This window comes from Sinohyriopsis cumingii, chromosome 1 (assembly GCF_028554795.1).
Source record: "Sinohyriopsis cumingii isolate HCF-2022 chromosome 1, ASM2855479v2, whole genome shotgun sequence".
Classification (NCBI taxonomy): domain Eukaryota; kingdom Metazoa; phylum Mollusca; class Bivalvia; order Unionida; family Unionidae; genus Sinohyriopsis; species Sinohyriopsis cumingii.
This window is the reverse complement of record NC_142961.1, coordinates 83,837,922-83,860,809: the sequence shown is the minus strand read 5'-3', so window position 1 is coordinate 83,860,809 and position 22,888 is coordinate 83,837,922. Positions and strand designations below refer to the sequence as shown.

The following is a 22,888-nucleotide window of genomic DNA, read 5'->3' as shown; positions in this document are numbered from 1 at the left end:
CAGCACATTGGCTACCTGTCAAGAGAAAAGAGAGGGAATGACATGAAAAAGTTCACGTCAGCTTAACCCAATTACCAGCATGGAAAATATTGAACTTTAAAAACATAAAATGTAATACCATATTTCTGTAATGAAATGACCAGAGGGCCAACATGACATAATTTTCAAAAATTGGGAGATGGTCTTGTTCTCGGATATGGCCGAGTCATAGTAAAGTCAGATCATAAACATTTGACTATAACATGCTTCATTATTCATTATATTGCAGGCAGTGATACAAAAGCAAAATGTCAATACTTTAAATGGTGTTATTTATCTTCAAGATGAAGTATCTTCATAAAAATGCTTCGAGAACTGATCATTTTTATTTGAAGAAAAATCTTTTTAACTTTCTAATTCATGCAAGTAGTGTCTGTTCTGGTACGTATATTTGGTTACAGATCCAAGAATTTATTTCTCATTCAAATACTTTCCCAGATAACATTAACATTAGATTATAAACCTGCTACCTCCTGAATCCAGCCCAACTGAAAAGACATCAACTTGTCTTTTTTTTCTTCTGTTTACCAAATATCGACAAAGGGCAATAACTCTTGTTCATTACCTCCCCTTGCCACTCTCTGGAGACTCCACTGTTAGCTTTACTTCTGTACTGTCAACTTAGTACAGATATCTCCACATTAATCCATGCCAGTGTAAGTGAAAAATTTAGCCAGCCACCTTGGAATTTGGATTTATTGTGTGTAAGAATCATTCATCTAGCGGTTGTCTGCATTGTTTCTACATTTTTTACAAATTTTGTCTATTTTGGTCATGTGTACAACACAATATCAGTAAACACAATGTTATTTCAGTATGAAAGGTCAACCAAGTGCATAAAATTAGAGAAATTTAAGGCAAGGGAAGATAAACGTCTCATCTAGTATGTACAGAATGTATGTAATCTCTTCCAAGCAGTGTGTGTGCTGTGTGGTTGGAAGAAGTTTGGACTGTAGTTCTACAAAAAACAAAGGGAGAAACAAAAGAAATAAATTTTGCAAAGATAACATTGATATTCTTAGTATTCATTTAATGTCAGCATCTGTGGTGAGCCTTGTGAGGGATGCAGCTGGGGTCAACCCCCCCCCCCCAATCTAATGTGTGATGTTTATGACCATCAGCTATGGATACTTCATTGGAACAAAACATTGACATTTCGTAAACTACTACCTTCATCAGGTTCTGGAGACGATGATGCAGTTATTACAATCAGGCCATATTTTACTGTTGTTTCCATCACTTATAAATACAGGTTAACCTGACTCATTGATACAAATTTAGGCAGCTATGTGGGCACAAGCAACCCTACCCCCCAACATGTCCAAGCATCCAGACAACCCATGCGTCCCAGTTTGGGGATGTTATTCATACATCAATCATGCCAGCCATGATTAGCATCAGGGATCTTAATGACAGATCCATCCTTCTCACTGCACCTTCAGCACCATATCCATATTATGACAGGGATTTTAGAGAAAAATCTGTCAGTCCAGGCATGCACCTGGTGCTACCGGTATCAGTGACAGATGAACCATCTTACATATGGCTGGCAACCATGCCTACCATACTCCCGGAAACCAGGTGGATGTTCCAGCATGACATGTTCATCAAGCCAAACCAGCTTACAATATGATTACAGCTTATCTGCAAGGGAGGGATTGTGACTTGTACAGAGATACTGGCATTGTGTCACTTTGGACACCAAGTATGGTTTATCCAGATATTACATACGGCTGGCAACCTTGCCTACCATACTCCTGGAAACCAAGTGGATGTTCCAGCATGACACATTCATCCAGCTGACCCAGCTTACCATATGATTACAGCTTATCTGCAAGAAAGGGATTGTGACTTGTACAGAGATATTGGCATTGTGTCACTTTGGACACAGAGTATGGTTTATCCAGATATTCTTGCCAAACCAGAACAGGATGATGCACACAGTGTGATGAACCTTCTACATGACAGCTTTGCTCAGATCAACAACAGAATAGACTTGAGTTTAGTTTCAAGGCTGCAGTGGAAGAAACATAGAGTTTTTTGTCTGCTTCAGAATGCCCTCCACCCCATATAGCTGTTCACAACTAAAGTTAAAGTGTCAATAGATATTGACGAGGAGGAAAAAAATCCATCATGCAGGCTGCTTCCCATTTGGTTTAACTTTGGGAAATTAATGACCATCTGTCAGGAAGAATTTGTGACCTGGGGAATTCTAAGACTTTCTTTTCAAAAAGCCAAATTCCAGCAGTGTTTTCAGTGCACTGGTACAAAACAAAACTATCCTCCCAGCTATGGATAAACATTAAGCACTGGTTCTTTGCCACAGTTTTATAAAGAAAATATTTCATGCCACTTCAAAACTTATTTCAAAACAATTCCACGTTAGGCTTCAAAATGCTGTCCTGTTATGCACCCCTTAAAGATGACCATGCTGTCCCATTGGTGCCCTTATTCAATCCCCTTGATCAGAAAGTCATTGGGCACAATTTATAATCATTCCTATATCAGTGGTGCATCTTATTTTGGCTCATGATGGTGGATTCCTCAGGAGAACCCCCATGTGGAAATGATTGTGTGCACCTATGCCAGTTCATACAATAGGGTGTCCACATGTTTCCAGACTTCACTACAGTCATTGGTATAGTAGAGCAAGAGGATCAGTCTCTCCACTTCAACCTTCTCTAATTGAAGTCCTTTTTCAACACTTTTCAGTTCTGAATGAATCAATTAACAGGAAAGACAGTCCTAATTATTACGGACAACTCTGTAATGGTAACTTACCTCCTCAAGCAAGGGGACAATTTCTCTGTTTTTGTAACCAATTTCATATCAGTGTACAAATCAGGCACATTCACAGCAGACTCGGTGTCCTAGCTGACACTCTATCTAGAAAGACATCCATACAAAACAGGCTCTCCATCAGTCAGTCTTTCTATGGATCTGCTCACTTTTGGGGCATCCAGTGATTGGTCTTTTTTAGGAAAGGCAGAATCACAAGTTACCCACCTGTGTCTTTCAGGTTCTGGACCCAGAAGCTTGAGCCATGAAAGCACTGTTAGTCAGGTAGGAGGGTTGTGGGCATTCACCTTCCAACTCATGCATGCTGAGTGTGTTTCATAAGTTTGCTGATCCTTGTTCTTTTATTTTGCTTTTGTAATGTTCTCATATACTGTTCTTTTATGTTTTCAGCTGGCAACTCAGAACTTTTATACCACAGAATAGATCTACTGCCTACAAATTCACTGTGTCTTCATTTTAAACAGCTTGCTACATTGGGTAAGAAAAGAATGATAAATTCTTGTAAGCACATTTTTTAAAAATTAAGAAAAGTTTGAGCTCATAACTCTTTCAAGTATGAAAAATGAGTACTGAATTTGTTTCATTGCATATTCCCCATGCTATATATTTCCAAAGACCTATTAAAATAGTAATTATTTCACTCATAAGCTTAAGAATTGACAATATTTATCCTAAATGCCTAGTTTGATTTGAAGTAGTAATTGAATGCTGTCACAACTTTTCATCATTGATTGCTATGAGGAAACAAAATATTGAAAATCTTATTATCATTACTCCTCAAGGCATGATTTTTCGCTGTTTGGAATTTCACTTTTCTCCTCACGAGAAAATTGGATTGTTGATATGTAGTCAGTTTTTTTATATCATCTCTGATCCATATTTAAACAATGATCCATCCAGTCTGATTCAGCAATTCAGCAACAGTCTTTGTACAGTATTTGTTCCTTATAATATGTAATACACAATCATTTTAAGGAATATTCTGATTGGTCAAAAGTTTCTACTCATTCGATGAATCTTTGTGTAACGTAAAATAATGGAAATGGAAAGAAATATGCATGCCTGCAAGTCATGGCATCTCAAGTTTTTCAGTGAGAACAGGAGACAAAATGTTTGGATAAAAGTTTTAAAAATGTGTTAAAATGGGAATGGCTCAAGCGGATAGGTGATGGAAATGTATTGGTCTTTTCATTAGAAAATTGAATACCAGAAGACTGGCATTTTGTGATCTTTGCAAGAAAGATTTTATTAAACTAATCACAGTTGTTAGAGTTTGGAGCAGCAGCCAGCACCTCCAAAAGAAGTTGCATACAGAGAAATTGAAGCACAAATTGCAGCCAACTCAAGGAGGTGTTTGAAAGAAGAAAAAACACCTGTTTAGAAAAAAAGGAAAAGATTAATACTGAGCCAAAAAGGTCAGTGGTGACAAAAAGGAAAGCAAAATAAATATTTGTCAAGGTTGTATAAAGATCAAGACTGTCATATCAGTATCAACAGTGAATTTAAGTGATTATTTGTATATTGTTTCATTTTACAGATTTTATATGAAAAGAGGAAACTGATGCATATAATTTGCTGCACAAATGTAAAAATTTTATCATCACTGAATTATTGTGAGAACACTGATATTCAGATGTAATAATTTTGGCGCTAATATTCAAGAACAAGTTGATGTGACAAGGAAAGGTATTTTGGGGAATGAAGTAACAGTTTTGCAATATATTATGACAATAAGGTCAGTCAGGACCAGTTTTGTATGAGTGTACAAGGTATTTTTTGGCTTGGGACTTTTGGTCATCTGGACTCCACATCAGAGGGGCATCCCTTGAGATGCCATTGAGGGAGGACCCCCAAATCCCCCTGCAAATTTTCTTCACTTTTTTAATGGAAGACCAAAATCATGTCTGCTCCTGCTAGGTCAATGGTCAAATCTCCATAGGGTTTTCACCCAATTTCTTGTGAAGTCTGGTAAATGAAAATGGTGCCAATCATGATATCCATTATGCCCAGCAAAGCATCCATCTTGAACATTTTGTAATTGCAACTCCTCTGGAACAGAAAGTCATATTGACATGGTGGCCATCTTGAAAACCCTATCATTGTTCATGTGGTTGGATTATTGTAACAACATTGGGTTTTCTCTAAAAGAATTTTTTTTATATCTAGTGGTTCTAAATGAATATAGTGTCAATCTGACATCAAGTGTGGCTATCTTGAAAATCTTGATATTGCTACAACTTATAAATGAAAGGTCATATTGACATACGGTTTTAACCAGAAGACTTTTATAGTATCTGGACTAAATGAAAATAATACCAATCTGACAATCAGTTTGTCCACCATGGTAGCCATCTTGAAAAGCTTGTTATTGCTACTCCAGAATGGATGGCCATATCAGTATGTGGTTTTCACCAAAAAGACTGCTTACAGTATTTAGTTAATCATTAGTAAAACTACGTTAATCCAATTAGATAATCATCTTGCAAATCTTCTTGTTGCTACTCCTGAATGGAGGGTCCTGTTGTATGGTTTTTATCAAAAGACTTTTTATGATGTATAGTTTGTCTTAAATAAAAATTGTGCAGAACCTATGTTCAAATATGGCCACCACAATAGCCAGTTTTATAACCGTGTTATGGCTAAGAAATATCAGACTGGTTTCCAACACTCAGCAGGTTAAAAAGAAAAAATGGTCTTATGTTGGATTCCTGGAAATTCTTTTTGGACAGTAGACCATCAGTCGCTTTAAGGGACTTTTGTTTCTGTTGGCCTGCTCTGTTAAAAATATAATTCATGTTACATTCCAGTTTCCTTGTTTACTTACAGATACCAGTACAATATTTCTATCTGCAAACAGCTTCAACAATCCATTTGCCTACCTGAGTCAGGAGGAAACAAAGAGAATGGTGCAGATCTATATGGCTTATCTCAAAGATGATACACTTCTTATTTCTAACCCAGGTTTTAAGGTAAACCCTTACAGTAGGAAACTCTGCATCTGTAACATTAATTGAGAAGTTATTTCTCTCAGCCTTTATGATACTGCTATAATACATGCAAATGATGATTTAATTTTGTCCTGTTGCCTTGCTGTCAGACAGCAGTTGATCAAAACTAGGTTCACTTTTCAGCCTGGCATCATCATTGTCATTGTACTTGCGTCATCTTTGTCTTAATTTTCCTCATTGTCTGAGAGTTTCCATTTTTTTAATCCATAATATCATCACAGATCGTTGTCTGCTTCTCTTTGTTAGAGAGTTTTAATATGTTAGGAGACCAGCCTCAGATTGATTTTTACTTTTTCTCAGTTTAGAAGGAACACTATATTGATGCTGATAATTTATTCCAGGACAATGTTCGAAATGACGTAGCTGCCACTTTTAGAATAACCAGTGACTGGTCACGACGGTTTAGAGCTGGTCATCTGAATGACTATATTGTGCGCAGGTAAGAACTTTGGGGCTTGATGTGTTTGCTTTCAGGAAGAGAAGGTCTACACTATTCATCTTGGTATCTACTGGACCATTTTCGACCATGCCTAGCAGTGTGCATCATGGTTTGAAGGCCTTTCAAGGTCATGCAGATGATGCCATTTCACTGACAGATATCGCAACCATTGCAAAGAGCAGAAAAATCTTTGAATGACTTTTCCCCCCCAAAACTGCTAAATGGACAGAAAGCATACTGGCATGAAGAATTTTCAAGTTGATGCAAATGATAGTACCAAGAGGCAGTCAGATATGGTTATCTTTGTTAGAAGTCAAAAAACTTTTAAATATCTTCTTAAAAACCAGAACAGAATAGGACCAGATTAGACTGAAAATATCCTGGAATGTAGACATTTCAAGCTTGTACAGTTGATGCCAATCCATCGGCTGCCATTACAAAAAATAGAAATACCTTTAAACAATGTCTCAGCAAGCCAGTGGACACTGCTAGGGTGTATGACTCGCACAAATTTGTACAAATTCATGCACTTGGAGAGTAGTGGCATGTGAGAACTTCCATAAATCAGTTTAAAGTCCACATATAAAAATTTACTCTGCACAGTATACAACTTTTAATTAATCATTGACCCGTAAAGTGTTTGTCGTGACATGTCATGCCACTAGTAGAGATATTGTAATGCTTTTAGCAACATCTGTCTCTTTTCAGGTAGGCAACTGTTCAAATATCTGGGTTCTTTGGGTTCGTATGAATAATTGTTAAAAAAAATTTGATTGGCACATTGGGCGCTGGAACAAGCATTCTTTTGCAGTTTGAAACTTGCATGAAGGAAGTTTTACAAATGCATGTTTAAAATATGGGTTACCTAGAACACCAAAATGGCTGAGTCTCAACTTATTTCATATTCAGATGAAAATTTAGTTCAGCTGATACTGGCTGATGATAGAGTTGATGACATTGTCTTTTAAAGTTATGAATTATATCAGATATTTAGAGTTGGGAAAATGTTAATAGAGACACTAGTGGGAGATTTTGAGCCCAAAAATGGTGTTAAATACGAGTCCAATGTACATGCTGAATGGACAAAAGTCAATGGCATGCTGGTCTACCCTCTCTTCAGCAGTACACCGCTACCTCAATAACTTGCAAACCAGCTTATAATGCGGGGTCAGGTGTGGCTCCCATTTCCTAGACCAGAAAATACTCTAAAAATTGATCCCTATTTGTTGAACTTGAAGAAAATCACAATCAAAATTGGTAACGGAAACTTTGATGTTTTGCTCGTTTTATCGTCAAAAACGGTAGATAGAACCTAGAAATTTTATTCAACACTTTGAAATATCAAATTTAAAAATAGGTCATACAATTTTGTTACATTTTTTTCCCCAAACGACATTCCTAGTACACTGCAATTAACGATATGTAAGGAAATTGTGATCAATGAAAATGTGTCTTACGCTGATTGGAGGCAGTACTTTAATAAATAAATACAAATTAAATATTTTTTATCAATTGAAATTTGTGTTCTAGTTCTATCTTTTAGTTCCTTTTAAGTGTAATCATCATAAATGCAATGTGTCCTCTTGTAATTAAATGTAAAGTGCGTCAATCTACTGTAACAGCTATGTCTGCGAGTGTTTCTCTGAGAACCAATTTAAGTGCCGAACCTGTTTTTATAACTGACTTCTGGAAGTATTTGTTGTATTGTTGCACTGAATTAAAAGCTGGCCTTCTTTGTCTTGTAAATTATGTCTTTTGAATCAAATAAAGGAGGTGGAATAAAAGAAAAGTTATAAGGCACCAAAATCCTATGAACTTAAAATCTAGCGGCCCTGGTCGTATGTCGGGTGAACTCACTTCATTTGATGAATCGAACACTTATAAATGTTATTGTGTATGCAACATAAAACTACCTTAAATTAACCGACTCTTTCATAACTGTGATCAAAGATAAGAAGGCAACCAAGCGAAATGAATACTTTGTAAAATAAGAGCTTGATTTCACAGATATGGACCATTGTGGGCAAGCGAGTTTCAGAGAATTCTTTAACTGGCACTTAGAGATATCCTCAAGGATGATAAGAAGTTTCATTATTAATTCCATTTAATTAATTCACGACATCAATATTGTACTGATTGAGCAATACAAAAATTGAGTTTCGACATAGATGATTGTCTCACGAAATAAATGTCGCATGTTTTTTGGGGAAAAAAGGAATCTTGTTTGATGGTGTATCAACAGTTAGTCTAGTTCCCTGCTCTGTGGACTCCCGATTTGGCAGGATAATATTAAACACCACTACGGGAACCAGACTCGTCAAGAAAACAAACAGCAGTGACGTAATACACAGATTTGTTCGCATACACATGATGGTTGTTGAAACCAGTTAGAACAATGTTTCATATGTTGGACATTTTCAAAATAAATGTTATTTAAACAGAATAATGAACAACTTCATTAGAAAAAGCGCATTATTAAACATTATTATTGACATGATTGTAAAATGAGGATTTAGTCAATAAACAGCCCAGTTCCCTAATGCTGCTCCCCCCACATGGTTTACTCGATGTCAAAGCGATTTTTTCAATTTTTGGAGGTCCTTTGGTAACTCGCGCCTCACTTTTAGTGCGGTCTGTGTTTGTGGACCCCATTTTGCGTGAGTCGTCGAGGGAGATAAGGAAGAATACCAAGCCTAATTAAAATACAGTCAATCGAAAGTTCAGTGCAATTGTAATTTCTTTTCTCACACAATTTATCCAAGTTGGATATTATGTTGTGATACAAAACTATATAACCCTACACAACCGCTCTGGTGGCATAGTGGTTAGAGCGTCTGCCTCGGATGTGGGAGGTCGTGGATTTCATATCCAGCCAAGTCATACCAAAGTCTTTTTAAAATGGTATTAACAGCTGCCTCGCTTGGCACTCAGTGTTAGGACTGGTCAGTCTGGTGTCAGGATAATATGACTGGGTGGGACATCATGCTACATGTTTGCAGCATGATGCCCCAGTGCTAGACATCACTATAAACTGCCACCCTGCAGACACCATAGTGCTATGTTAAAAATCCAAATCACACACACACACACCTATAACCCTACACTATGTATATGGTAGTCCAATAAATCAGATCCTTAATTCTGTGTTGATACTGATGGGCTGTGTGTTAGTCTGATATTGCATGTTGTGGGGTTTAATGCCATTTTTCAGCACATGATAGGCTATACATGGTGGCCAGTATTAATGGTGGAGGAAGAACCTGGGAAAACACCAGGAAGAACCACCAACCCACGAGAAGCTACTGGCAAGCTTTCTCACATACCCACATTGGCCGAATCCTAGACTTGAACCCACGCAGACAGAGGTGAGATGGCAGTGATCCGTAACGGAGAGCACTTTAGACCACTCGGCCACTCGGGGCCCCCCTGATATTGCAATTTTGTGGCATGCAGATCTTTCCAGAACCCAATTGTATTCAATTTTGACACTTACTGGTATTTAGTAACAGCCATATCAAACATGAAATTCAAAATGGTGAGAGCACATAGGGTAATGTTATTCTACAAACATAGGTTTTAATTCAAACTATTCTGTGCACATTGCCGAAAGAACCCTTAAACCAACAGTAACTCAAGAGACTGAGAATAGTGGTATGAGTCTAAAATGTTCACTGATATGTTGCAGACTCATTTGTCAGCAAACAATTCATAGATTTTATGAATGAATATATATACCCACACACACACATACACATAATTTATGTCTTCATGTAGTAGCTGTGCCGTAACCTGGTAGTTTTTGGAACTTATAAATTGTTAACAATGAGTCCAGAAAAATATTTCGAAGGTAATTCAAAAAGGAAAAGAAAACAAAGCATTTTTATGAAGACCAAGTTTGTACAAAAGGATGCCAATCTGCCATCAGGTAGGACTGCAATTTAGAAAACTAGAAAACCTTCAAACAACTTGTGCTAAAATCTGCTGCAGAAATTTGAAAGCTTTGGTATTTTTTGTTACCATTATTTGTTATTTGATATACCATTTTCTTTTATTTGATATACCATTATCTGTTAGTTGATATACCTTTTGAATGAATTTAACATGATTAATTTTGATCTTTTGTCTTTTAGGACTACATATTTGCATATTTTTGGAAGAGTTTATCTTCATACAAGTTTTTGGCAGTTTAACTTGAAATCAGCACTATGTGACCAACATAGTGCTGATGTGCTGTTAAGCCCTTACATATACATACATTCACTAAATTTGGTAGAAAGCATCCAGGCATGAAGGCCTTTCAGTTCTAGACAAATAATGCCAAAAACCTTGAAATAACTTTCCACAACACACTGAATGGGGTTTGGCCATTAGGCAGAAAATGTATATATATTTCCAGTCTTCCTGCCCTTGTACATTTTTCCCCATGGTAAAAAAAGTAAATTTTTAAAAAAAATATAATGTTAAAATGAAAAAGAAAATGACCTGTCTACTCTAATTCCAGATCCAGTGCAATTGGAAACATATTTTCTTGGGCCTTATACAAAACTGCTCCTATTTCTAACATAAGAAAAGCCTTTAATTGATTATCCCCAGAAATTAGACTTCAGACATTGACAGAATGTATCATGGGATAAAGTTTTTCATGTTTACACAAATGATGCTGATCCACCATCCAATGTGGCTACAATTACTGAAATATTTAAAAACCATTAAATGTCAGAAAGTATCATACTATCCTAGATTTCTTGTCCGACAGCCCTTTCATTTGGCTAATAGGTAGATGTTTACAGAGGAGGGATGTAAGACTCACTTATGCCTCATGTTTTCTTGTTATACAGTTTTTAATTTGGTACACTTGGTTAAAGAAGCTTTCTTGAATTGTCCTGATTGATTTCATACTACAGTTATATACTATTGTTTATGACCCTAGATAAGCTGTGCTTTTATTTATTTATGGAATGTACATCTGTTCATTCACTACAATCTTTCAGGTATGTAGCCACTCCTAGCGGAGTATTCCGGATGTTCCCTGGCACCTTGCTGGACAAAACATATGATCCACTAGAAAGACCCTGGTATGTACACATTGTTTTAGCAGACGTTAATCCTCTGTAACCAAATCATCTTATTTGTGTTGGACAAAGCTTTGCCAATCTTGTACTCCATTTAAGTTATCAACAAAGCCATTAGAAGGAAATAATAAAGTATTACAGTTAATAAAATAAATTTGAGCACAGACTATTGATCAAAATTAGCTAAATATTTGTTTCTTTTTTGATATAGATAACTACAAATCCTAATTATGCAAACATTTCAGTAAGCATTTTAGAGTTACAAACAACCAGTGAAATAAAGAAAATGTAGATATGGTGAAAACTTTTACAGTCACTGATTAGATGCAAATACCCAAGTCCAAAAATATTTAAGTATATAATGTAACTGGGTGGGGGTGATATTCTTAACTCAAAGAGCTTTCTTAATTGATTAGGACAAAGATAAAGCAAAAAGAGTGATCTTAATGCAAAAGTTGACATAGAGGACAAGTTTATAAATAAATTTTAGTTTTACCCGACAAAGGTTCCCAAAGTAATTTCCATAAACTTATTGATATATATTCTGTATTGAGTATTTTACTTAAATTGTAATTATCTATTCTGTATTGAGTTTTTTGCTAAATTCGTAATTACCTATTCTGTATGAGTACTTTTCCAAATTTGTAATGACCTATTCTGTATTGAGTAATTTTCAGAATTTTTGTAATGACCTATTCTATATTGAATATTATACCAAATTTTTAATGACCTTTTCTGTATTGAGTATTTTACCAAATTTGTAATTACTGATTCTGTATTATTTTACCTAAACTGTAATACCTTTTCTGTATTGAGTATTTTACCTATACTTTAATTACCTATACTGTCTTTAGGTATAAGAGAGCCATGGAGTTTCCTGGTCATGTGACATTGACAGCCCCTTACTTGGATGTTGGAGGTGCTGGCTACATCGTAACAATCAGTCACACAGTGTTTGAGGGAAAGTAAGTAAATGTATACTGTTCTGTATGGCATTAGAATAAAATATTTTAAAACTATGACTACATAAAGACATTAGTAATACAGATACTTTTTAAGTAAAAGAAATATTCATTTCTTTAATGCTGAATATTCTGCACTTGACCAGACAAGTGTACCTCATGTTTCTGTATCCCAAGCTACATTCTGTTATAAACATTATATAGTTGTTAATGTTACCATGAAATAACCCCCAGTCCTGATAGTATTTATGATCTAAGTTTACATGTAAAGTAATTCATTTTGTGCTTTCCTAATTATCAAAAACTGATCTTGAGTTAATTTTTTTTAGCTGGGTCATACTATGCATAAATTGAGTTTTATTAGCATGCAATACTATATGTAGTATATTCAATATTTAAAAAAATGTAAGCATGAATTGATCATTACATTAGCATTGTTCATGCAGAATTTTCATTTTAAATGTCTAAAAAAGAAATTAAGAAATGAGATTGCACATAGTTGATTATGATGTGATTTTGCTTGTACTTTGTTTTCTTCAGACATGCAGCCATGCACAGTCCAAATGACAGGGTTGCAGCTGTAATGGGGATGGATGTAACACTGGGGTACTTTTACAAGATAATGGTGGAAAACATACCAACTTGTGGACAGAAAACTGTGAGGTAGGGTTGGTTCATAATATAACTCATTTAGGATCATGGAAGGGTGGTGGTGTCCCTGTTATATAATTATGTCTTGAATTTTTCTCTGTATCCTAAATGTTTTTGACAGTTGAAAAATATCACAGACACAACCAATGAACAGTTTGAATACCTGTTCTTACAATATCTTTAATTTACAATATGTATGGTACAGTTAAGGTGAGATTTTGATAGTTTATAACATATATTATGTAGGGGATAATTATGCATTGAAGGACCTTAAAGCCTGAGATTTTGACATTGGGAATGAGAGGTATTCACTTATTTCAGAATGGTGAAATTCCAAAATAGGTGCTGGTCCTCAGTGAAACTGGTGCAAATCTCAGGGTTCCCACGCTACCAGGAAATTGGGAAAAATTCGGAAGAAATGATAATTTTCTTCCTGACCATGAAAAGTTCTGGAATTTCACAAATATTGATGAAAGTCAGGAAAAACCCCAGGAATTTTCCACCACCACTTGACTCCCCCCAAAATCATGTAATTACAGTCATAACTAAACTGAATGTGAGTTAAATTTATCTAGTTCTAACGAGAATATTCAGAGGGTGCAGTATGGATTATTTGGTTGCTTGCAATAAACATATATGCTGTGTCAGTCCAAATGCCCAGTGGATAAGATTCATCTAGTAGACTTTTATTTTCAGAGTCAGCTCGATATCCATATTGTCCCTTACGTGGAAGGTATGAAAACCAATCTAGCATCACAAGAGGCCAACATGGTGGTGGCAAAATAAAGCTGCTTACCGGATGGCCTAGCAAACTTTAAATGTTGCTAGATTGAATGAGACATGCATGAAATCGATATGAAAATTACTTATTTTCTCAGAAATTGTGAGTGGTAAAATTGTTGTCTTTTATCTGCTGAAAGACAAGATTAAACTACGTCATCGTTGAAATGTGACCTGATGCTGGTGGTTTGCATTGCTAGTCGCATGAGTACTGTACACTAAACTCTTTCTGATTATTTGCATTTTTTTAAATATATACCGTAATAGGAAATGTTAGTTTCTATGAAATGCATATATATATATATATTGCTATAGAATTCTTTAGAATTAAATGTTTGAAAGGAAACAAAACATAATTTATGTTCATTATGTTGTTCTCACTTAGCAACATAATGCAGCAAAATAAAGTTAGAATTTTTATTCTGTACATTGAAATGACTTTAGATGCTGATTTATAGGAATATAATCAAACTTGTTTCATGTGATACATTTTGTAGTTTTGTACATGATCATATTTTCTGACTTCGATGTTTTTGGAGAGTCTTGAAAGAGAAACATCTTTAGATTTAAAAAATGCATGTTTTGTAATTTAAAATGTTCTTTAGTTCCATTCAGTAATGGTCATATGTGATCCTTGAAAAAAGTAATTTCAACCTGGAAATGACCTGGAAATTTATCTTGACAAAAGCGTGGGAACCATGAAATCTGCTGTCATCCATTATGGCCACAATGGTAGATATCATACAAATCTTGCTATTGCCACTTGTTTTTGATTTATCAGCATGGGAATTTTTCCAAAAGTCGTATGATGTCTAGTTGATCCAAGCTGAAAATGGTGTGAATCTGAAATCTTGTATGGCCACCATGGGAGCCATCTTGAAAATCTTGTTAATACTACATCTGAATGGCACACCCCTCTACAGATTACCTCCCTTTGGAAGGATAATACTACTGAAATGATGAAATGCCACCATTTTAAAACCACACCATGATAACTTTACTACAGTAAATGTTGATAGCATTTTCTGTAGTCTTTTCTCAGCAATAACTTTAGTTCAGTACATGCAGATATTGCCTTATATGTTGGAAAAAAGAGTTAGGAGTTCTTTATTTGCAGAAATGGAGCACAGGGCTGGTGATTTTACATGGCTGCATGCAGCACACACCACACTATGGCAATAACATAACAATGAAGTGTATTCAAACTCCACCTTACATAATCTGTTTAAACCTCACTTTTTATCTAGATAGGTAGGATCCAGTCATCAGGCTCATGTATTAATGTGTAAAGATGATGTCCGCAGTGAATTATTCTAAATGAGTATGAGCTGGAGTATGCCTAAATAGATATATTTTTATGAGGTTTTCACTTTAAAACATCTTATAATGTCAGGTTGGTCCGAAATGGAAATGTTGCTCCTTGGACATCCTATTAGACTTCTTGTAATGTCTAGTTGGACCTAAATGAAAATGTTGCCCCCTGAACATCCAGTAATACTTTTTATATTATCTGGTTTGTCCAGAATGGAAATGGTACTAATTGCAATTTCATGGCCATAGTGACCATAACTGAATCTTGTTATTGCTACTTGGAGTTTTTGCTAACAGACTTATTTTGATCATCGGTTGGTTTTAAATGAAATTGGTATAATCAGATCTACAATATAGCTGTCATGATAGCTGTATCAACATTTTTTATTGCAACTTCATTTGAACAGTTGGCCCTTAATACATGGGGTTTACATTGAGAAACATTTTATTGCAAAAATTGATAAATTGTGAGCATGATAATTCAGACATATAAGAAAATATTTTTTATATCGAATTTTTTAATTTGGCTTTAATTTTTTCCTTCACATTATCTTAGAATATCAGAATAGTTTCAGTACTCATCAGTAAAAGAATAAAAGGACAGAAGAAATGTTCTTATCTTGGATTCCGGGGAAATTGTTATTGTAGTTGAGCTCAAATCCTTTCAAGGACCTTTATTTATTGATGACAGTATATACGGTTTTAGCACGTCACATTATTCTCCATTTTCAACAGGTGCTTTTTGATGAATGATAAAGGTTATATCATTACCCATCCTTCCTTGGTGGAGCCAAATGGCAAGGGTCCAGTAGAAGAGCTACATATTACACATAAGGTATTGTTTATACTTCCTGTTTCTCATGTTCAGTTTATTTTTTTAAATGTTGAAAGAGAATAAAATAGTGCTCATTAATTAGAAATGTTAATTTTACAGCTTTCCCAGATCCAATGGTAATGAAGATTTTAATCTATAGCTAGTATTAGTTCTTTCAAATTGTTTTCATATTTTTGTTCTTGATTTTGCCAAAATAAAACTATGTCTTGGCAAGTGACAAATCTTTATTTAATTTCCTCATTTTCATTTTCAGGAGCCCCTTGTAGCCAATGATATCTTGAACCACAGACATTTTGTGAAGAAGAAGCTGTGTAATAGATACAATGACAGAACTGTCCAAAGATTCTACCTTGTAAGTTTACTATGGGTAGTCTTACAAGTCAGTATTCTTGTGTATACAAGATTTTACACAGTTGACCGCTCAAGCGGCCTAGTGGTTAGAGCGTCTGCTTATGATGCATGAGGTTGCAGGTTTGAAACCCTGCCGAGTCGTAGCTAAGACTTATAAACAATGGTACTAACAGCTGCCTCACTAGGCACTCAGCATTAAGAGGTTAGTGTTAGGACTGGTCAGCCAGGTGTCAGGATAATGTGACTGGGTGGGACATCATGCTACATGTCTGCAGCATGATGCCCCAGTGTTAGACATCACTGTAAACTGTCACACTGCAGACATTGTGGCAGTATGACTGAAAATATTGTTAAAGCTGTGTTAAAAATCCATATCACACACACACACACACTCTTACACAGTTGCTGTAAGCTTTTCACAAATAAATACCTAATTCAGATGAAATTATAATGATTTTGCCCATATGGCAGGCAGTATTTGAATTTATGTGTTACCACCAAATTACTGTTGAGAATTAACATAAATCTTAGCAGTTCACTGTCCATCTGTTCCAGAAACAGCCAGTGTAGTTCAATGCAATTTGACTAGTATATTTGTGTATGACCTAACAAGATTTTTAAGCCATTAAAGCAAATTTTAAAGTTTCATGATTTTTTTAGCATTTATCACAATTAAGCAAAAAATTACTTAACGTAGATACAGGAGATGTGTTGGGCATATCTGTATTTATACATTGATAACTTGATTTGATTTTTTGGGTCCATTATAACAGTTTTTTAGTTTCATTGTTAATTTGACTGTGATGTTTTTGGTTTGTAGTGTTTTACAAACAAATATAGATTTGCACATTCATTTAATTTTTTGGAGTCAGACATTTTTGGCCACAAGTCTTGAGGATTAATCAAGAACTAGCTGAAATAGACATTCAGTTTGGTAGGCATATTAGATAGAAGGAATATAAAGATGAAATGTGGTAGGCATATTAGATAGAAGGAATATGAAGATGAAATTTGGTGGGCATGTTAGAAGGAATATAAAAATGAAATTTGATAGGCATATTAGAAGAAATATGAAGATAACTTGTATATTTTTTAGGCCTTTGTAGGAACTTTTAAAATTTTTGTACACATATTGTTAGCACATTCAAGCAAAAAAACCACTTGATGTAGACATTTTTGGGATTATCAAATTTGTATTCATATGATGATGACTTCATTAAATTTTAGACTATGACAGCAATTTTTCAATTGTTTGTAACCATTTGTTTCTGTTTTTGACTAGGGACGTTTTGAGGAAAATTTTTGCATACTTAAGCAAACATGACTTAAGGCAGAAAAATTCAATTTGGCATGGATGGATGGACAGATGGAATATATAGCATTTTTTCAATTTTTCAAAATACAGTTATGTGGTTATTTTGGAATTCAGTCATTTGGTCTGCGGTGGAAATATGTTTTTGCAAACAATAATCTAATTATACATTTACATTTTCAAACTTTTAAGGCCAATTGATCATTTGAATTATGTTTCCTTAAAGATAGCTTTCATGTTTTATTTCAGTTTAACACCAGCCTGGATGGTGTGCTGACCAACCTGGTACATGGTGAGCATTGTGCACGTTACCAGATCACCCATATACCTGGCAGCAACCTGTTTCTTGGTATCACCAACCATACATGTGATACTGCCACTGCCTTCTGTCCATGTAGCATGGTGAGTATTGAAATGGGTCCCTGTTTGCTCAGATACTCAATTTTTTCCCTCAAGCTGAGATTTTATAACATGCAAGATTTTACATTTTTATGGTACTTAAGACAATATCAAAATTTTTCTCAGAGTGAGCAAGTGGAAAGTGTGCAAAATCACTTTTTACTTTTAAATTTAATGCATAGAAACCTTTGTTTAAAATCACGTTTTACTTTTACAATTTAACATGTAGAAAACTAGATTTTAATATTTTTCTCAGTTAAGGCACAACTTGTTTAAAAAAAACTCCTAGATTTTAACATTTTGCTGAGTTAAGAAAAACTCTTTTAAAGAAAATTCTGAATTTTAACAGTTCTTTGAGTTAAGGCACGACTTCCTTAGGAAAACTTTAGTTTTTAACATGTTTTTAGTTAAGGCAAAACCTTTAAGGAGAATTCTTAACTCCTTTAACAAAAACTCTTGATTGTAACATTTCTCTGAGTTAAACAACTAATTTAAGGAAGACACAAGATTTTATTACAATGTTTTAATTTCTGTTGAATGCTGAATGTTCTGGGGGAAAAAAGCATGGCTACCAACCAAGCAATAAGGGCTGTTCCATCAAAACATACATGGGACCCAGATTTAAAGTGGGGTACTCACCCATGGATGCAATTTAGAAATCTCTTATCATTTTAATATGAATATTTTTTTTAAACTGCCATCCCAGGGAACTGTGTCTGTTTAAATGGAACAGCCCTTAGAAAGAAATTCAGAAGTCTTAATTTGATGAAGAAATTTTTGAGCTGTTTAGTGAAACTGGTGCCAGGGTGTTTAATGGTTTTTTTGTTTCATATTCCATTGTAATTGGTGCAGTGGCATTCAGCAGTGTTTTTACTTTATGAGAGGCAGGATGGAAGATGTGTTGTATTTATAGCAGCTGTAAAGAGGTATTCATAGATTAAAACGTTTATATAGCATGTGTCCACTGGATCATGATGCTTCCAAATGAAGTTTTGTTTGTACTGTGACATCTGAATGTACAGATATTATTTGCATTTATAACCATTTAGGAGCTACTTTGTTTGGATGAAATACACAGCTGTTTTAGGTCTTCATTCTGTAGGAAAGTTTTAAAGGTGATGGTACATTCATTATCTGTGACTACTCTTTGTCGTGGATTATGATTAAAGACTGCTGGAAATGACATATGATGACACATGAAGATTAAGATATGCAAATAAAATGTACACTTGCTGACTGGGGCAGCAAGAAGATATTCAGTATATGTATTATGTATTTATATGTAGGTTTATAGCATCAGAAGTCATGGCTATATAATGCAAATTTAGTTATAGTAAATGTCACATGGCTCAAAAATGGAGTAAAAGTATAAGATCATTAGATAAGTGCAAAAACCTTCTTATTTCGAATCCCATCCCACAGCATGCAATACATTTTTTCTTTCAGTTGGATCGACTCTGCCTGAACTGTAACCGCATGGAGCAGTCAGAGTGCGAGTGTCCCTGTGAATGTCCACTTGCAATGGACTTCTGTACTGGAGATCTCCTGCAAGAAGAAGATGTGTGAGTCATCTCTCTTTGTTGTAAAGGGCTTGATCCCCCTCTCTTTTTCCACATTACACAAATTTTGTTGAACTGCTCCAGTGACCTAGTGGTTAGAGCATCCACCTCGGATGCGGCAGGTTGTGGTTTTGATTCCCAGCTGAGTCACACCAAAGACTTATAAAAATAGTACTAACAGCTGCCTCGCTTGGCACTCAGCATTAAGAGGTTAGTTTTAGGACTGGTCAGCCTGGTGTCAGAGTAATGTGACTGGGTAGGACATCATGCTACATGTCTGTGGCATGATGCCCCAGTGCTAGACATTACTATAAACTGCCACACTGCAGACATCTTAGTGATATGAATAACTAAAAAATTGTTAAAGTTACATTAAAAAGCCAAATCACACACACACACACACACACACAAACACACAAAATTTATTGCTTCTCATCCTGTCTACTTGCATCAGATTTGAGGGCTATACTTCTGGTATGTCATGCAGAAAAATGTCACATTTATTTCTGATTGGTATTTATTAGTTGTTTCACATCTGTAGCAAGTCCAATGTGAAGGATTTGGTTGTTAGTCATCTCTGCTTCCTTAGTCAGAATTGTTCTAGGTAAGATTTCCCTTTGCATGAGGAAATTGCACTGTTTCTTCTGTTTTGAAGATAGCACCATATTAACTTGCACATTTAAATCAAGACATGAAATCAGTAATAAGATGCTTTAAAACTGTAATTTTGTGCAAAACAAAGGGCATTATGACCACGATGACTGGATCAAATGGAGCAGCCTGAAATGGCTTAAACAGTTAAATATAAATTGCCGACAACTGAAAATAGCCTGTTTTGAGAATGAGATATGAACAGGTCCATGTCTGTCTGTAATTTGCTTGCTAGAAATACAGTCACTATGTCAGCACATATAAAATGGCACCAGCTCACCACTGACAGACCTTCTAATGATGAAAATGTAATTAAATTTGCTATGTGTGTCAGTAATATATCATATTGTGCATTCTATCATTATGTGGCTGAGATGTTAAAAGTGTCTAATGGAGGCATAAACTCTAATTCAGATTTAAATCCTACCATTGTCAGATGAGCCCAAGTAGCTATTATGGTGTGTGTGTGTGTGTGTTGTTTATTTTATGACTTGTGAATATAGATGAACACTTGTTTCATTATTATTTCAAAGGCACCACAATTTTACATAGTTTTACCATCAGACCTAATTCAGCTGTTCTTTTTGAAAATTAAGGTGCAAATCCCTGGCAAACTAAACCAGTACATGTCAGCGCTGCTTATTGTAAGGCTGTTAATTCTTAGATGACAACAAAAGTCTGATTATCTGTGCAGCTTAAATGTGTAAGAAACGATTAAGAAACCATTTGTGTCTCAATACCCAACCCCTCCCCCAAACAATATAAACAAAACAAAAACCAACAAAAAAAACCAAAGCAATTTTCACTCTGCCATAGAAGCTTGATGAATGCAAATGTTTTACATTTTAATGGAGGCAGGAACTCAAATTCATGTCTAAATCTACCATTGTCATATCAGCCCAGGTCAGCTATTATGGTGTGTACTAATGGAGGTAGGAACTTGTATTCAGGTTTAAATCCTACCATTGGCAGATCAACCCAGGTCAGCTATTATGGTGTGTACTAATGGAGGTAGGAACTTGTTTTCAGGTTTAAATCCTACCATTGGCGAACCACCCCAGGTCAGCTATTTTGGTGTGTATTTGAGCACTTTATTACAGTTGCATTGGCACTAAATTATCTGCATGCATTGATGAAACCAAAATGGTGGATTTACTTTTTTCAACAATTTCTCTCAGGCTTGATTTTTTTTAAACATTTGTATTTCACATTTGAAAGACACATAGTTTGTATTGCTTTGTCATGGCATTTATAAATAAGTTAGGGAGAGTAATTAAATTAGTATAAAAAATTCTTTAAACAACTTTTCCATAACACACAACAGAATATGACCAGACTTTTCAGAAAGCATTTTGGCATAAAGGGTTTTTAATTTTTACATGTGAGTCCAGTCTGCAATCAAATACAGTGGCTGTTGCTCATAGCAGACAAAACATTTTGTAAATAACGTCTTAACAGTATTTGATAAAATTTGACAGACTGTCCTAGCTTGAATGTTTTAAATTTATTTAAAAAAACAATGCCATTCCATCATCAACTATAGATGTTCTTAGAAAAAACAGTACAAAAATAAGTACAAAACATAGTTTGTAAAAGAAGCACATAAGAATTTGACCATCTTTGGCACAAAGATTCCCGTGAAAGGGGCCATTAAATATTGACAAATGATGATGTATGACATGGATGAATATACAACAAGACAGTCCTTGAAACAGTTGCAATATTAACATATGCAAACAATGACATTAGAATAAATTTCAACAAATAAATTTCAACAAAGCATCATTTAGACCCTGTTTTCTTTTACAACTGTTCTTTTGTTATTTGACAGGTGTCAGCTAGCTGAGTGAACTCCTTGAGAATTTTGTACTTTTATTTGTTTCCTAGGTAGTATTTATGACTTGTACCAGTTTTCACCATGCTAACGAAATGATGATCTACATTTTACAAGAGGCAAACTTTTATGCAACACTGTTGATTTTTAACACTTTTAGTATTTAAATTGGGGTTTAGAGCTAAGCTTGCTCCAGAAGTCACTGTTAATTAGCTCCAGGAACCATTTCCATTGTTACAGAGTGTCTATTTATGATAGGTTAATATGTCATTAAAACTTTCAATTCCTTTGGTTCAGTAGTAGTGTAAGACATGTCATAGTTAAAAGAGTTATTCATATAATCTGAAGATGATTTGCCTATCGTTTGCCTTCTCAGTAACCCCAGTTGCACTGACCATCCTGAGCAGGACAAGCCTATGGACATTGACCCTGTGCTATCTAGTTCACTGGGTGTGTGTTACCAGCCCAGCTGTGACACCAAAAAGACAGAAAGGTAAGTTGCCTAGTCTTATTCATTGTGGGCATTCATGAATATCCCTAAAAGATCCAGGATTGTAAAACAAAAGTTTGGTTGCGTGCATGTGCATGTTTTGAACCAGATGTATAATATCAGCCAACCAGTATATTATTCATTGCAAACATGTATCCGCACCTACAGTAGGTCCAGGATTTAAAAAAGATTGAGTTCCTTTGTATAGCTTGACCTCATGAGACTGATGTATATGGATCTTCATATCTCTCTGCCTGCCTGCCTTTCCATCAGGAACACAAGCTTGTTAATGCAGCTAGTCCCACAGTGTTTTGCTCACCTGCCTGTAAGACATACTGAGCTTATGGTATGGCCAAGTGTCCACTAGCCATGCATGACCACTCTGGATACCAATTT

The 22,888-nt window shown here is 35.2% G+C and overlaps 1 protein-coding gene across 1 annotated transcript in view; it reads left to right on the top strand.

Annotated features, from left to right (window-relative positions):
• The window catches only part of LOC149807252 (VWFA and cache domain-containing protein 1-like), a 133,919-nt gene that overhangs the window by 97,611 nt on the left and 13,420 nt on the right, over positions 1–22,888 (top strand). Inside the window, exons 16-26 of the mRNA XM_089964066.1 lie at positions 3,229–3,315; positions 5,665–5,807; positions 6,188–6,285; positions 11,277–11,360; positions 12,212–12,322; positions 12,860–12,982; positions 15,797–15,896; positions 16,150–16,248; positions 17,809–17,961; positions 19,405–19,520; positions 22,379–22,495. Of these exons, the coding sequence (XP_089820192.1) occupies positions 3,229–3,315; positions 5,665–5,807; positions 6,188–6,285; positions 11,277–11,360; positions 12,212–12,322; positions 12,860–12,982; positions 15,797–15,896; positions 16,150–16,248; positions 17,809–17,961; positions 19,405–19,520; positions 22,379–22,495 (1,231 nt within the window). The remainder of the gene's footprint in view (positions 1–3,228; positions 3,316–5,664; positions 5,808–6,187; positions 6,286–11,276; positions 11,361–12,211; positions 12,323–12,859; positions 12,983–15,796; positions 15,897–16,149; positions 16,249–17,808; positions 17,962–19,404; positions 19,521–22,378; positions 22,496–22,888) is intronic.